The sequence below is a fragment of the Takifugu rubripes genome, chromosome 14 (assembly GCF_901000725.2).
Source record: "Takifugu rubripes chromosome 14, fTakRub1.2, whole genome shotgun sequence".
In the NCBI taxonomy this organism is placed as follows: Eukaryota; Metazoa; Chordata; class Actinopteri; order Tetraodontiformes; family Tetraodontidae; genus Takifugu; species Takifugu rubripes.
This window is the reverse complement of record NC_042298.1, coordinates 14265416-14282414: the sequence shown is the minus strand read 5'-3', so window position 1 is coordinate 14282414 and position 16999 is coordinate 14265416. Positions and strand designations below refer to the sequence as shown.

General features: G+C 47.1%; 1 protein-coding gene across 3 annotated transcripts in view; it reads right to left on the bottom strand.

Moving 5' to 3' along the window:
- LOC115252432 (adenosine deaminase domain-containing protein 1-like) overlaps positions 1-16999 on the bottom strand; it is a 42221-nt gene continuing 25222 nt past the window's right edge. Inside the window, exons 1-13 of one of the 3 annotated variants that reach the window (XM_029847635.1) lie at positions 5064-5240; positions 4560-4696; positions 4282-4422; positions 3994-4164; positions 3166-3225; positions 2918-3040; positions 2647-2770; positions 2358-2528; positions 1655-1730; positions 1425-1581; positions 818-1052; positions 598-730; positions 1-432 (exon numbers count right to left, since the gene is read on the bottom strand). In XM_029847635.1, coding sequence (XP_029703495.1) covers positions 319-432; positions 598-730; positions 818-1052; positions 1425-1581; positions 1655-1730; positions 2358-2528; positions 2647-2770; positions 2918-3040; positions 3166-3225; positions 3994-4164; positions 4282-4422; positions 4560-4647 — 1593 coding nt within the window. In that variant the 5' untranslated portion in view covers positions 4648-4696; positions 5064-5240 and the 3' untranslated portion in view covers positions 1-318. Of the gene's footprint in view, positions 433-597; positions 731-817; positions 1053-1424; positions 1582-1654; positions 1731-2357; positions 2529-2646; positions 2771-2917; positions 3041-3165; positions 3226-3993; positions 4165-4281; positions 4423-4559; positions 4737-5063; positions 5241-16999 lie in introns of those variants that run through there. The other 2 variants (XM_029847634.1, XM_029847633.1) reach the window with 2 other exon arrangements.

The window sequence follows — 16999 nt, the reverse complement described above, 5'->3', positions numbered from 1 at the left end:
TATGAGTATTTGACCTTGTTTATTTGGACGGTGTATGTTGACACTTCAGCTGTGCTTCAGGTCATGAATTATATGGTAACAAATGTTATGACTATCAAATCAAATTAATCTCCCAGGTCACAAAAACACAAATATATCCAAATACAGCAATGTTGAGCTCAGCTTTTGAACTTGTCTTTCTCAAGGTCATTCTCAAGGTCAAGCATCCGTCGTTGTTAAACAGGATATTTGGAGAACATTCAGAAACAGGAGTTTATGGCAACTAACTAACAATATTAACCTAAATCTAATGTGAGAGCAAAAGAATGTTTGATGAGTTTACACGCCAAAGTTGTCGCTCACTGAAACCTTGACTGGCCACGCCCCAAAGCCCTGCTGCAGCAGGTACGCCCTCAGCATGCTCTTAGCTTCCTGGTACGGCTTCGCCATCCTCTTCAGCAAAAACGACAGAATAAAAGGAAATTATTCAACAGAAACTGACAGCTAAGCCTGGTATGAGCATCAATATGAAAGCCTAAAACAGCCCCACGGCCGCGCTCTGCTGCCCTACATTGTTCAGCATGATGGTACTAATAAAGACACAACTGCTCATATCACCTTGGCTTCTCTGTAGGAGCTTGCGGCCAACAGGTCGTGTCTCTGGGTCTCTTTAGCCAACAACCTGAAGCGGTGAAGCATCGCTGCTTTGCACAGACGGCTTGCCAGAGCAGAGCCGCTCTTAAAGGGTGATCTAACAGGAGCACAGTCATGAGCTGTTTGGGATATGAAGCTAAACTCCAGCAGCGGAGGTAGAAAACCCATCCCAACTCATTCATACCCTTCCATGGTCTTTCCCTCCAGTCCGTCCACTATCTCGATGGAGCCGTCTCCTTCGCTCCAGTTGACCGACTGGGTGACCAGGGCCACCTCGGAGGTGCTGGTGGCCACCTGAGGCACGAGGCTGATGTGAGGCCTCACCATGCAGTAGTGCATGGGCAGCTGGGAGGTGATGCCCTCCACACGCTGATTCACAGAGATCTCCATCCCGCGAATGTCACTGCAGCCAGAGTCTCCTGCAGCGGTTGAGATCATCCATGAGCAAAGGAAAACAGGAAATGATGGATATTTACAGTAAACAATGTTTGGAATAGCAGCAGAGGTTTTAAAAGTGAATTACAAAGCTCCAAAACAAGAGATTTTTCTTATTTCCTGTAGGCACATCTTAATATAAGACAGAGGGCAAAGGCAGCAGCAAAACAGTTCAAGCAATCGGAGAACGAAAGTATAAAAAAACCACAACTCTTGTTTAGCAGGTGTTACAAACACAAAACAGGAAGTTTGTCAGTTTGGACTTAGTGTAACTAAAGACTCTTTTTCGGCTCATCTACAGGAAGTCATTATTAATTCAACTGCAACAGCTTAATTGATTCCGCGCGCTGACTCACCTACGACGATGCTTTGGACATATATAGGCTCGACAAAATGGCTGATTAAGGCGCCCTGATATCCGAGCACCTGCCACTGAGTGAGCTTGTCTGTGACGGACATGCTGACCAGCTTGGAGGCAGAATGATCGAACGTCGCCGACAAAACTGAGAAGATCTTTAGAAAAGTAACAAACCGGTTTATGAAGTTAAGCAGAGTGGAGGCGGGCAGGACTGCAGTGCGTGTTTACCTTCCCCTCCACGGACAGATGAAGACCCATCTCATTGTTAACTTGCCAGGCTGACACGGAGAGTGGGTTTAAACGCCTGAACAGAGCACACACACAAGAGGAAATGCTTTCAGGCCTCTCCTGAGAACCTCCGAGCTCACGAGACAAGGTGAGAAAACCAGAGGTTGCGTTAACTGCAACTCCAAACGTGAACCTTTTGACTTGGCAGTGAACTTACTGGAGCCGGGCCGGGCCGGGCCTATAACAGATACAGTCCAGCAGGGTTTTATGTCATTCAAGGGAGAGAAGTACCACCAAGGGAACTTGGCTCGTCTGCCTGGTGGGACAGATAACCCTGCTGGATTGCATCTCTCGAAGGACTGGGGGGGGGCACCCCAACGCCCTCTCGTTCACACCAGACATGCATTTATAGACGGGTCCACAAGTGAGCTAAAACAATGAAACCTTAATTAAAATCTAATCTTCATTTTTATTCAATGGATTTAATTTCTCTTCCTGTGGCCCAGTGCCGTCCCTCCTGCCTGTGTGTGTGTGTGTACATATAATCTATAAAAATATGGTGTTTTATTGTGAAGACTGCCCAGATTTCTTCATGTTTTTGCCCTGCAGGGCGTCGAGAGCTCTGCCCTTCGCAGCAGATGCCGGAACGCTGCTGAAACCAGCCGATTTCACTGGATTGGACAGAGAGGGATCCAACACTCACAGCTTCGAGTGCATCTGAGCAGCACCCTTTGGCAGCTGGTTGGTGTAGAGGTGAAAGGCGACGTCACTCTTCAGGGCGAGGAGGTCGCCGCCGACGCTCTGCTGGAAGATCGACTTGGCTTTGAGTTCCGCCGTTTGGCTGAAAAACATCAGCAGGTGCCGGTACAGGAACCTGGCGGCACAGGACACCACTGTTTATGAACCACTTGGCTTTTTCCTCCCTAAAAATGATAAATTGAAGCAAAGCAGGAAGCAGCTTCAACGGCAGCCTCGTCACGTCCGCCACCGACCTCATCAGCGACCTCCGCGCGGCGACGACGGCGTGGGAATCGTGCACGATCCGACCGGTGGATGACACACTCTCTCTGGTGCTAACATTACCGGTGCCAAAAGCCACCACCTGAAACCCAGCAGCTGTTGGGAGAGGACAGGGCAGTCCATCATTGGATGACGTCAACTTTCATCTTGGGTTTGAAGAACGTCCCGATGAAATGATGATTAATAAAGATTGAAGAAAGGTTGTTTTTTTTGTTTTGTTTTTTTAAAATCGAGCTCACTTACAAGTCTGGATGACGAATGCCGCCGTGGTGCTTGTGCAGACAGAGATGTCTGGGTGGGGGCTGAATACTTTATTTAACTGGAATCTGACAGCCTGAGGAATCTGGAGGTTGACTGAGCTGCCGCCTGAACCGAGAGCGCAGGCACATGAGGGCAAACACTGGATATCTCCAGGCGTCATCACCTTTTTTTTTTTTTTGATGGGAAAGATTTGAGCTGCTCCCCTTTACAGCGATTGTGTTGATATTTACCATGACTGGTTCTTCTGATGAAGTCGGACGGATCTTTCACCAGCAGAGGTGGAGGGAAATCTATCAGGAATGAAAATGAATCACGTTACGCTCAGTCGCACATTAAGCCTTTAAAACTCCGAAAGTCTCCAAATGCTATCCGCCTTATTTGTGCACGGATTATTATCACACTTTATTTTGCTTGTGATCCGACATTTTCTTTAATTAACCATCGCGTGCAGACGCCGATGATGATGACGATGATGATGACCTCAGGCTTCTTTGGTAGCTGACTTTCATGACATCACTGCGCCTGTCATACTCTGACATCGGTGGACGTGAGGGGGGAAATGGGACTTGCAGTCAAAGGGGAAGCGAGGGGCAGTTTCAGCTCTCATCAAGTCCTGCACGTACACACTCGGGCAGTAGTTTCGCCCCATGGAAAGTCATGTCACAATTATGGATCTTCTGCAACCCTTTTTTCCCAGACCAACACGATTAATCACACCTTCGTTCATGTTTCACCTTGAGGTCTTTTAGCAAGTGACTGCTGCCAAACAAAGCAGGCCAAAAAGGGTTGAGACAGAAATAATGGGCACAATAACTTAATCTACTAAATGACACATATACTGCACATTCTACATTGTTTGTATCCCACATAGTCAAGATTAAATAAAACTTGTCTCTCATATGACAGCTCAAAAGGTTAATGCCACAAAGACATAAAAAGCCGACACACGCTAGGATTCCTCCTGGTGAAATAAAGTTTACATTTAATAAATACTTAAAAATAGGGGGAAAAAAACCCCATTTGTCTTGTATAGGTTCAGCTTTCTGCTGAAGTCTAACCTGGTGTTTCAGGCAGGGCGGACTTCAGATGTTCTATAGCCGGCAGAAGGTCCTCCAGAGCGTACTGGGCAGCCTGGAGCCGAGCCTCCTTCTTGGATTTTCCTATTCCGGTCTTATACTCGACTCCGTCAATCACGGCACAGAAAGCAAAGTGAAGCCCGTGCACGTGTGCTGGAATAACCGGAAACGGGCAGTTAGAAACGTCACCGGCCAATGGCCGTCAACCGTCAACGCATGCAACGTCCAAGACCTTCATCATAGTTTACAAGCTGTTTTTGCAGACTTTACCTGGAGTTACTGTTTCCTTCAGTTCCAGCTGGAATTGGACAACCTGAGCGAGGTTGTGGATTAAAGCCAGAGCATTCATCTCGTCCTGCCTGTATCTCTCAATCAGAACGTTGGGGTCCAAGGGGGGCCTGGCGTTCCAACCTAAGAGACATGAGAGAAAAGTACACAATAATTCAGATAGCGAGTCTATTAGCCTGCCGGAGAACAAAAATCCCCGTGCTACCATGGTCTCACAAATAATAATAATAATAATAATAATAATAATAATAATAATGTACCTCTCCGGGCGGCGCCATCTTTTTTCCGAGGGTTGTTGGGATTTCTCTGACGGGGGTTTCCTCTTAATATTCTACTGGGTGGGAACATCGTGGAAGCTACGAAGTACTGCGGATACGGAGCAGCTTTTAATACCAACCTAGACACGCACAGAAATGGAAGTCTTGTCTCTAAGGTCGCTGAAAAAGTCCAAGGAAACAAGCGGTTAGCTGCTAACAGTTCTGTTAACTGCTAACAGATAGCCCTACATTCTGGAGAAAGTTTTCGGAAATCTACTCTAACGCCACATCTCACTCTCTCTATATATACTATATAAATCTAAAATGTATACAAGTGCTTTCCAAACACTAAAGGCTACGTTGACTACCTAATTTAACCTTACAAGCAACGTTAGTTTAACTTAAGGTAAACATGTTGCGATCGGGTGCTACCAGTATTTTATTAATACACGTCAGCTACACATTTAGCTTGTTAAATTCAGTGAATTATATTAATATATTTATTACCTCCCTCCGAGTCGCTGGAATGTTTGTGAGCGTGATTGGTGAACGTTTTTAAACTAAATGTTGGGTTAAACGTTTCGGGTGGTTGAAACACGTGTTGCTGCCCTGAGGTGCGCTGCAGAGATGGCTTGTAAAACAGGAGGTATTACTCTGGTTCAAAAAACCACTAAATAAATCATGAATTAAAAGAGGTTTTTCTGACGTACATCAATAGAAATTCTACTCCTTTCTTCTTGAAACTGACTATGGTTGCCCCCACTCTCTAAATATGATAAATGTGTTGTATTTGGGTGCACTGCGTGTTAATTACTAGACCGGTCAGCGTAATGGGAGCTCAGGTCATGAAACACGTGACCTGCTAGTTTCACTTCTGCATCGCTCGGATGATGTCCGAACTACCAAACTACCATTTTTAGGAAGTCTAATTGTTTCAGTTCGAGTTTAACCAGTTATCTGAATCCATAAATACCAAAGCAACTGTCACGAATGAAGATGTCGACAGCTCAGTAGCAGACAGATAAATAAGCACACAGTCCACACCAATAATTCAACTCTATTTCGATCATGCATTTCAAAGGCATATTGATGCTTTCGACAAGAAAATCCCCCCAAAAAACATTTTGATGCAATCCCCAGTTTGGCCCTGCTCGTATCTGAAGGTTATCCTCGAATTTGGGTGAAAGGGCCATTTGGAAAGACAGCACTATTGATTGGTTCCGTACTGCTGCTCATTGAGGAGGAGATTAACACAGATTGACCGATTGCCTTGCTGAAAAATTGTGCAGCAGTGATAAGCATCTCAGAAGTATAAAAGGAAAGTGGAAAAATCTACAATCAGCCCACAGAGTGCACCAAACGAAGTTCACCACAGGAACAACAAGGGTTTTACCCCCACGTAGATGTTTTTGCTGTTGTCTATGGTGACTGATATGATCAGTCACAACTGAGAAAGGGAAAGGACGGGGTGTGAAATGAGTTTGCATCCTCCTAATAATCTTACCATAAGCATACCTTAAATAAAGGAAAAGCATGACTCACTGTGCCTGTGCATGTGCAGATGAAGGGTATTAGATTTCAAAGATGTTTATGGGTAATTTCAGAATTGGAGTTGTGATTACTCATATCATGACGGCCTGATGTCACAGTCGACTCACAGTTATATTTACACTTTCTTTAATAAGACCTAAAACAAAAAAAAAGAGAAATACAGCAACTATAGTAGCAGCACGTTCCACTCTTTACTGCTGTTTATACACATGGGGAGTCACCTTTGATACAGTTTGTTCAGAATAGACATATTTGCTCAAACTTTATGGGCAACAGTGCGTAGATACTCTAGGCTTTTTAATTGTCCTTGTTTAATGTAACGAGGTTGCAAACTGTTGTGGGTTTTAAGGACATGGAAATAAGCTCAGCCAACAACAACCTTCAACCCTGGAAAAAATTATCAGTATCCTGCTGCTCGTCTGCAGCCTCGCACTAATTTGGAGAAGTGACTGAAAGCCTTCAAAGGCGGCCTGGGATTTCCCTCGCCGGGCCTTTCACAAACACACTCGTTCTTCAAGAGTGCAGGAGTGTGCACCGTGGCTCAAAGGCACATATTGACGAAGAGTCTTGTCTTTCAGCTGACGTTTTGCTTCAGCCAGCCACCAGTTATATCAGCAAACATCCTGTTTTCTAAAATAAGCACCAAACAGTAGTCGACCAAACGCTCCGCCTGTGTTCCGCCTTTTGACAGTAGGGGGCAGTATAGGAACGAGGAACAAACTAAAGGTCGCCTGTGGGGGTCACCGAACATGTGCGGTTCATGATACAGTGGCAGATGGGAGAAACTCAATTATGGGTCACAAAAATGAGATAAAGCTGTGATACTGAACAGAAATGCAACATCAGGACCACAGTAAATACTATGGCACATCTTGTGATTTATAGCGCAGGATAAAATATCCAACTCTTTAGTTCCTAATACACGCTGCAAACTACACGAGGGGGGATGTCTTCCTGGTGATGTACGCGTAATGGGCTGGATAGAGCTACACTAACCACTTTACTGTAGAGAGTGCCCCCAGCCCATCAGAAACCAGAGCCTAGCGCCCCGTAGCTAACACACGCTGGCTCTGACAGCGGCCCCACCATTGATAAATAACAGCAGCTCTTCTCCAGCCGGCTGCTGCAGTTGCATTCAGCTGCAGCTCTCCGATGCGTCTCCACAGCCAAGATTGAATCTTCCCCATTCATTAGACTAAGTGGATGAGGCTCTCTAATAGGGGCTCCCTTCCCCTCAATAATTGCCGTTGATTGGCGTAAATTAGACCCTAGTTGCCAGACGAGTGATTCTCGACGACGATAATCCGATTCCCAACTCAAACTAATAGGATTTTAACTCTGGCTTTGGCCTAATGTCCGTCTGCAAACCCTGGCTGTGGCCCTCTGCCCCCTGAAGCCGACGTCCTCTGGATCATATCTGAGCCAGGCCGAGCCAAAGCTGCAGCGGCGTGGAGACTCACCAGGGGTCGGAGGGGTCAGGTCGTGGCTCTGCTCTCCGTGACTCAATGCCTATTTTTGGCATCGGCGGCTCATTCATGCACGCCGCTGACATCACCACAGGAGCACGCGTGTGAACAAGCGCGGAGCTCCAGTTTGAAGAGACCACAGAGAGCTCGGCGTTTTCTGGGAGGCAACGCGAGCATCGATCAGCCTTGGCAGCCACGCGTGTCGGTCCCAGGAAGCGGTTCGCTTCCAGAGGAGGAGAGTTCAAACACCCAGTTTGGCAGCGGGGACACGGTTGGCTGATATGTTTGAGGAGCAGTTTAAGGTGCTGAAAAGAAACTCCAAGCTGCCACTCAGTGAGAAATTCAAAGCAGGGGTCCATGTTCCTCGGCCAGTTCACATCAAACTAGCAAACCTGGACTTGCCCCACCCTCCTAAACCAACACAATGTCCTTTAAAATCCACCCACCCACCCCACCATGAAGCCTACCATGCATCCCGGGTGTAAAGTCTATAAGCAGAACATCATGAATGTTGTCATTCGCTTGATAAGGGGGACGTGCTACTACTAAGGCCCAAGGACTAATGAATCTCCACTCCATTACGGCTGAATCGGACAGATTGCTCTCCCAGAGAAATGAATTGAGTTTTTTGTATTTGTGAGATCATTCTCCCTCCATTAACTGCTCTTTATCCCGTCTCTTCATCACAGGCAAATCAGGTTAGGCAGCCATGATTAGCCGGGGTAGCCTCCCTTTTTAAAAGGTAATTGGGTTTGGCGGCTCAGCTGATAGTGCCATTAGGACCAATAAAGGCTGGGCTTGGCTCATCGAGTGAAACAGATTCTTCAGCAGCAGATGGCAGCCAGAGGGAGAGGGCTCTCACACACCGAGGCCAAAAACAAAGTTTGTGTAACCAGAGTAGACCAGAGGATCCTCCTACCCCCCCGGTTCCCCCTCTAAAAAACGTCGTGGTGCTTTTAATATGGGGATGACATAATCTAACTTCATGATTAATGCTCTCTTGGATTTCGTCATCTCCTGGGTTGATTCATCACACACATATATTTGAATTTGGTCAGAGCTGTGATGTCACCACTTCCGTTTCCACGCTTTGGGAAGCTCGTGTGATGTAAACCTGTATGTGTCAACACTTACACTTGTTAAAAAGTAGTTCATCAGCTCTTCATTAAGTCTTTCGCAATATTGCACAATCTGAACTGAGAATGGAACTTTTTGCTCGCTCTCCTGGCGGCTCCGTTCTTCTGCCACCTACTAAGGAAACTTTGCCACAGGCGGCACCTTAGCCCCCTCCATCCTTGGATGGACAGAACCATCCAGGAAAGAACCATCCTACAATCCCTCTGAAGGTCCTTCCCGGAAGGTGTCGGTTAAGCTCATTCCTGCTTTCGCCATCCGCGGCTCGGTGATGCCTCAAATCGGCGGTTGATGCGTATCGAGGATGTTGAGCGGAGACACGCCGCGCTGCGACCCGGGATCGATCCCCCAACTGTATCATCTCCTGTCATCTGGACCAAAGGAAAGGTGAACTTACAGGATTCCGAGAAAATCCCGCGAAGCCTGAGATAAGCTTACTGCACCAGGGGCTCCGTCCTATAGGAAAAGGTGCATTAGTGATGACAGGAGGGCCGGGGGGAGGCGGCACTGATGGGAGCTTTAGACGGGCTGAGGTGGGCCTGTGTATTATGTGGCTGGCCGCTGCTGTGACCGTCTCCCTCTTATCTCCGCTGAGCCCCACCGTCCCTGTTATCTGCGGCTGAGACTTCGCCTCTCCCCTTTTCCTTCCTGGAACAGCCCCAGTCCGCTGGAAACGGCGGAATGTGAAATGTGATTCTGTCGCCTCTCTGTTTTTATTCTTTTCCCTCCCAAAGTTCAGTCGTCCTTTTAGCGTCGCGTCTCTGGAACGTCGGTGGGATTTGATTTCAGCCGTTCATAACACGATCAGCCGGGTTTCTGCCGACCTCATCGACCTTGAAGAGGTTTGGCTGCAAAGTCAAACAGGCGGAGTCACTGAAAGGCCACAGTCTGTTTGTGTCTCCTGTCAGGAGGCGTCTCCAGTAAAGACAAAAAGATGGAAACATAATTGAGATGCAATCGTCCGTCCTGCTTCCGCCTGTCTGCTCAACTGCCTGCACGTGCGCGCTCTGTGATCTATTACCGTGCAGTGTTGTGGTACATTTTCACCTGAGAGCTGCACATTTCCAGCCCTCCTAAATAAAACATGGTGTCGCCAGGCGCCGGTAAGTGTCCCTCAAAGAGCAGAGGGAGGAAGGGCGAGGGTAAATAGCGTCCAGGTTAAGTTGTTTGAAAGGCCTCGGGTATTAAGAGGCATTTTACACTTAAGAAGTTGGTTTCGCTGGGTTTTCTGTTTCCCCTCTTATTGATTGATGCTCAACTATCAATGCATAATAGAAAAGCACTCAGAGCAAATGCAGGGTTATGGCCTTGGGAGGGAGTCTGCAGACAGGACTGCAGCAACCCCCCCCAACACACACTCACACACAATCCGATGCCATTATTGGCCCATAAAGGATCCCTCGGGAAGGCCATGGTGTTCAGATCAGCACACACCAAATACCCAATTAAAAAAGGCTTTAAATTCCCTCCTCTTTCCTGGGCGGAAATCAATCTGAATTCAATCTATTCGGCTAGGATTCCGACAGAGCAGGTAATTGCCCATAATCGGTCAGCTAGGTGACAACAGCTTAAAGGGGAGACACTAACACAATCAGGTATTTGCTTTCAGAGCTCCGGCTCAGGCCGAAAACCCAGGTAGAGTGTGTTTACGCGGCCATCGTACAACGACCCGGATACGGTTTCCCGAAGTGTCTATTGTGGCGCGTTTGACGAAGATGCTCCGTCCAGAAACGGATGAACGACGCTTCCTAAACGGCTGCAGTCAACGGTTCCGGCCGTCATCGTCAGGAGGAGCTTTCTCGAACGAAGGCGCTCCCAGATCCTCCAGTGAGGCGCCCGCACGTGTCCGCGCATATTATCGGCGTGATTGGTGCGCAGGATCCATCGTGAAGACTTAATGGAGGCAGTCGCTAAGTGGGACCCTTAATGGGGTGTTTCTCTGTACACAGCCCCTCCTCACCTGGATGCTGTTTCCCACATTCCCTGCTGCCCTAATGTGTTTCTCCCTCCAGCATCTCGCTGGACCTCAGACTTTTACTGTGCATTAATTACTGAAGACCAGGACCGGCAGCGAGCTGCGGCAACGGCCAGCGTGCTCAACCCACTCGCCCAAATGCTTTAGGAGCATTTGCAGTTGGATTTCTGTTAAATAAAGCGCTCGCTGAGCAGTTTTAACCCCAGAGGGAGGCCTAAAACAAGGAAAACCAGACAAAATATAAACAAAACCGGATGAAAGAGTGAACTGCCTCCTGGTTTTGACTCCAGTTCAGTCGGACTGGTAACATGATGTCCAGGGGGTCAGCAGGAAGGGGTCAGAGGGTCAGCAGCAGAAGGCTGCGATTAATGGATCTCTCAATAAAACGGGAGCTAATATTACCGACTGTTTCCCTCGGCCCGACTTCGCTGGAGTGCAGAGGGAATTCCAGCAGCAAGCAGCGCAGGGGCAAACAGCTTGGCTCCTGAAATTACTTTCTGTAATGGTTCGGAAAAGTGGAAGCGCACTTTTAATTGACCAATCAAAAAGAAACAAAGCGGCCAATCTTCAGAGGCAAAGCAGAAAGCCAATCGAATTGGCTTCATTTCCTGCCAGATCCATCGGCATTTAAGGCCCATACTCAGTACATCAGCGCAGTTGATTATGAAAATATCAAATAGCTGCTGTGAGAGCTTTGCTGCATTAATAAGCCCAATGAAAATCAATTTTCTTTCTTTTACGCTCTTATATTATCGCTTTGTGAAAGATTGGAAACGTGAAACTCGATATAGTGATTAGCTGATTACAGTGATACGTCTAGTATTGAGTTTCATCTTAAAGTTCTTTCGGAGAATAAAATCAGCTCATGCGGAATTATTCCTGTGTTCCTTTCATTTGCTTCAAAGGTCACAGAATGTTGACATTTATTAAAGCGTCCAGGAGGGGAGAAAACAGTCCCGAATGAGAGTGTGTGTGTGTGTGGGGGGGGTGTGGGGGGGGGGGGGGGAAGAAAGGCAGCAGACTAAGAAAAGGCCACCTATTCCCAAAGCAGCCCCAGCTCACCACCAGCCACCATGAAGCTGTCCAGCTGCCCTCAGCTCTTCAGCACCAGTGGACCTGCCCACAACCATTTTGTCCACCAGGTGGCGTCTCACACTCTCAGTTGCCAACACGCTTCCTCCCAAAAGCTGTGAAAACATAAATCGATGTAAATGTGATCCGACTGTCGCAAAATATTACAGCTGCTGGAGCCAAAGATCCCAAAGATCCTCTTCATGGCCAATAAACATAGAAATGAACAGCTGACAGTCATTTTACACCTGGTAGTATCTGTATGCACTCTGTCTGTCAGTCAGTCAGTCAGTCAGTCAGTCAGTCAGTCAGTCAGGGAATTTTGAATGAATTGTTCAATATTTTTATCTCTTTTTGACATTTGACATTTCACCAGGCAAAATATAAAAGATGAGAGTAGGGGAACATCCAGATAAATGACATTTAATATAAAATAAATAGAAATAAAATAAAAAATAAAATAATTTTGGATGCAGAATCTGTGATTGAGGCGCATTTCTTATGGGGACAATGAAAATGAATCACTCTTAAAAGGGTCATAAAAAGGGTGTAATAAGTTCCATTCCTGACAATAATGAAGACAACTACCACTGAAACCGGATTGTTGTTCCTGAACTGGGTTCTTTCCATAAACTCCCAGCTTCAGATTAACTTTGAAGCTGCCAGATTCTCCGTCTGTTACTTTCACAGGGCCCAAGCGAGCACCTTGGATTTGATTTCACAGAGAGGTGGTAAACATGCCGGTCTTTTCCACGTCTCTGTTGTTCTGACACGCTCAGCTGAGACGGAGCGGCTCTAAAGTGTCAGTCCGAGGATGTGGGCAGTGCAGGTCAGCTTTCACACACACAAACTTGGGCTTCTCCAGTTTCGGCCTCACAATATGGGTGGATGTTACTGCCAGTGTCCCCTTGCAGAGGCCGGATTAAAACGTGCAGTCGGAGCCGAACTTGATTCCTTGAGGAAAGTGAAGCTGCTGGGATTCAGAACAAAACTGGGAAAATATAGAGAATCAACATCCTCTTTGCTCATGAAAGCATTGGAGGTTTCTGTCGTCAGTGATGGGAATTTCACACAAAACAGTAGGTGGCACAAAAGCGTGACAGGTGCACATTGAAGAAGTTTGTTGTTAAATGAACAATAAAATTTAAAAGTCTCTTTGATTAAAAAGTTTCTCCTAAACTCACAGCTGCACACATGGTGCAGTAATAACCTGCATCATGTTAAAATCCATCCTGAATCATCACTCGCAGTAGAATTAGCTTATGATTACTTAATTTAGATTTGCTTGGTCCCTTCCTGCAGCCGGCCACCAGAGGGAGAATGAGGCGTTGTGTTTGAAAGCGTTTTGTTGGGAACATACGAATCATTTTTACAAAGCTTACAAGTTGGGTTTAAGTGGAAGCTTTTGTTAATAGTTTTGCTAACTGTTAGCTTGGTCGCGATGCCGCCATCACACATCCTGTATTGATCTGTCGTTAACTTGGGTTCTGTAGCCAACCTGCTCCATCAAAGCATCTATCTGCTGAGTCAGAACCTCTTACAAACTGTTGTGTCCCACTAAACTCTTTCCGAACGTGTTTGGTCATTATGTGAAGCGGATGTGATAGAGTGAATGTGCTCTCCCTCCCTCCCTCCCTCCCTCCCTTCCGCTCCCTCGCTCCCTCCCTCCCTTCCTCTCTCTCTCTCTCTCTCAGGGCTTATTATTCTAAAACATCTTTCCTTTGTCTGCTGAAATTATCTGCAGCTTTTAGAGCTGATGAACCCCGGGAGGAAACTGTTATTAACTCCACCTCGTGTGATGGCACCAGTGATTCCAGGGCAGGTCACTGCAGCTGCCGGGCCACCGAGGGGTTTTCATGCTCAGCCGGGGGTTCGAGGAGGTGAATGAGGCCCCCTGCCAGCCCGCCCTCCCTCCCGCCCATCATCCTCCCCCTACTCTAACTCTTTCTTACCCGCAGCACCCATCAAGCCCGAAGGCCACCCTGTTGTCACAGACTAAATCAATGTTCCCGCCCCGGTCTGAAGTCCCCCCTCACCACTTGCCTATCATGAAATGTCCAACACTGAGCCCCCCCATCCTGGTCTTTATTATTTTAATTAATCAGGAACACTGCACCTGTCTGTCAGTGCTGCGGGTCGCCCTTTCACGCAAAAAAGGAGAAGTAATTAAAGTGGCTGGCAAGGCATGCTGGGGGTTTGGTTTGGGGCAGCGATGGTGGTGCGAGTCTGACAAGATGAATTGGATCCAGATGCCAAAGCTTTCATTAAATCCTCCCCCCTCCCTCCCTCCGTCTCCTCACCTGAAGCCCTCGCTCGCAGTGGTCAGGTAGGGAAGGAGTTAATGAAGCCGCGGCTGCGTTGCCTCTAATTGTGCGGATGAATAAACGATTGCTGGAGGACAGCGCGAGTGCTGGTGTGACGGAGGCCCGTGTAATTGTATTCTCACCAATAACTGATATCTCCCAGATACCAGATCAGCTTAATAAGGTCTAATAATTATGTATTAGACAAAATATTCTGTTATAATGGCTAAAATCTTTACACTGAGCTTGCTCACCCTACCAGAAATGTGCTTCTGGAGACGTATGAAGCACGTCTGGTTGCCACCTTCTTCTGACGTTGCGGATCAGCTCTCTCTCGTGTCCTCCGGACCCGCAGAACTCGGGTCGTTGCTGTGGGAACCAGGAGGGGTCACCGGTGTCAAGAGCACCCCACACAGACACACGGCACGTTAGAGATGCTGGGCCAGAACTGGTGAAGATCAGCTACGGCGTCATTTCCACATCCCACGTCAGCCAGAACGGAGATGCAGCAGGTTCTGACCAGGAAAGTCCAGGAAAGTGTCCAGACTGAAATCTGAGCCTGCAGCAGACGGTCACATATCTCCGCTGGTGTAATGACTTTGTGTTTCAATAACCTCCAGCGTGTGAGCACCTCCAGGTTGAGGAAACACCTCTGTCATGTGTATTAACGCCACCTTTTGAGGGCAGCTGGGCGTCGATAAACTCTGGCGCTGGTGGAGCGACAGCAGGCGGGAATGGACCATCAGAGCATCTGGAGGGGTTCTGCGGGGATGCATAACATGGCGGGGGCTGCGGGAGTCTTGGCGTCTAAGTGGGGACTTGGGGTCTTCCACAGGATCCTGGGTAATGATCTACATTATGAAGCATCAGAGCACTTTATGAGAGTCCCTGAAGGGGTAGCGGTGATAGCGGAGATGTTCTCCTTCTCCTTCAAAATGAGACGTGACGCCACGTAACCTGCAGAGCGAGGGCCCGGCTTAAGCTGTCCATTTGGAGCCGTTAACCCCCCCCCCTTTTCAGTGTCATCTTCACTGAAACAGGAGCAAAGTGCTTTAAAAGGGGAAATGGGAATAGAACCAGGAGGTGGGCGGAGAGAGTTTGAGGGAAATGTGATTATGATCAGAAATATGCGATGAAACCAAGAGTGTTTAATGCACAAATGTACAAAAAGTGATATTTTATTACAGCTTGAAGGCTTTCAAAAATTACTGGAAAAGGCAGGAAAATGTGTCTGAGATGGAGACTCTGAAATGCCTGTTTAACAGGACATAATCGGTTTAACCCTGATGTGTCCTGTCCTTTTCACGCCGAGATCTGTTTCTCTGACCCCTGATTTGATTAAGTAAAACTTCATTTTGGGGTGAAAAACCACTTTGTTGCTATTACAGCTGCATTTGGAAAATGGACGAGGGCGAGAAAAAAAAACTGGCTGCACAAGATGTCATGTTTTCGATGTTGTTCTCAGCTGGTGTGTGTGTATGTGTGTGTGTGTGTGTATGTGTGTGTGTGTGTGTGTGTGTGTGTGTGTGCGCGTGAAAAAGGGCAGTCGCTCATTCCCATAATGCTGCAATAAGAGATAAAAATGTTTAGGATCAGTGTAAAGAACATTTCCTGATTTCATTTGACTCATGAATGTATCATTTTCCCATTAAATTCCAGGTTAAATGCTTTTTCTTTCTCCCGCACTCTTCATCATTTATGGAATCCCAAGATTAAATATTTTTTTGTTCACTTACAATAACGTGAACTATTACAATAATTCTGGCCACTGTAATTAAAGTAAAGCCTCAAAATGTTGGCAAGAATTTTGAATGGAAGATCTGACACAAGCATTTAGTTTGTCAAAGAAAAGACTGCATAAAAAAGGATTTACATTTTAAAAGTCTCTTTTCTTTTGCTTTTTTATTGGATTTAAAACAAACAACATTTTTTAAAAATGAAATTTTTGTACATTTATCATATTTACTTCCTTGGGTGCACGTAAACATGCTGAGATTTTTTTTCTTTTTCAGGGACTAAAACCTTGAATCGAGAGTTCTGGGGCTTTTAAATCCCGACAAAGGATTTTCTTTAAAAAAAAAAAAAAAAAGAGATTCCCGCTGTGGATTAAGTTAAAACTAAGTTAAAAGGCTTTTCTCAGAGGCCTTCCCTCACTATACAACATGTCAGAGGACGTATAATCAGATTGAATTCTCCAAAAGCTCCTCGCTCAGTGATGAACATCGCTTTCACTCCAAAATGGATCCACGTCATTTCACTCAGAAACCCTTCGCACCCCTGGTCCATCTGACAAATCTCCATCTCCTCTTTCCCTCTTTGTAGCTCTAATAGGTAACATAATCCCATATTAATGGCGCCGGTGGCGATGTGGCGCGAGTAGCCGAGCAAACGGGTGACTACAGATCAGCGGGGTGAGGCGGGCAGATCATTAACCATAATTACCTCCAGCTAATCCACTTCCAGGCAGTACAAAATAAACAGCCAGGCCCATTAGAGGAGCTGACTGTCAGGCTGCAAGTGGCCTGTGGCTCCTTTGGCAATGATCTGAAGCCACATGGGGATAAGAGAAGAGCAGGAGGGGGGGGGGGACTACATGAGTGATGGCGAGGAGAGCCCCCTTCCACCTGACTGGGGGTTATAACGTTGAAGGTGGCGGTGTTACGGCGGTGGTGGCTACATCCTGGCGGCACTGGTGCTTTTGTTTTGTTCCACAGCCCCCCCCCCCCCCCCCACCCCCCCCCCATCCCACTGCTTCCCTTTCATGTACCCAGATGGCGTTCATTTTGACCTGCTCTTCGTACGTCCCCGCCTCCGCATTTCAGCGTGTCCATTCAACGCCTGCAGGCGTTTCTCCTGCAGACACACACACACACACACACACACACACACACACACACCCGCTGCGTTCGCCCGACCCGTCGTGTCACGATTAGGCCGTTTCTG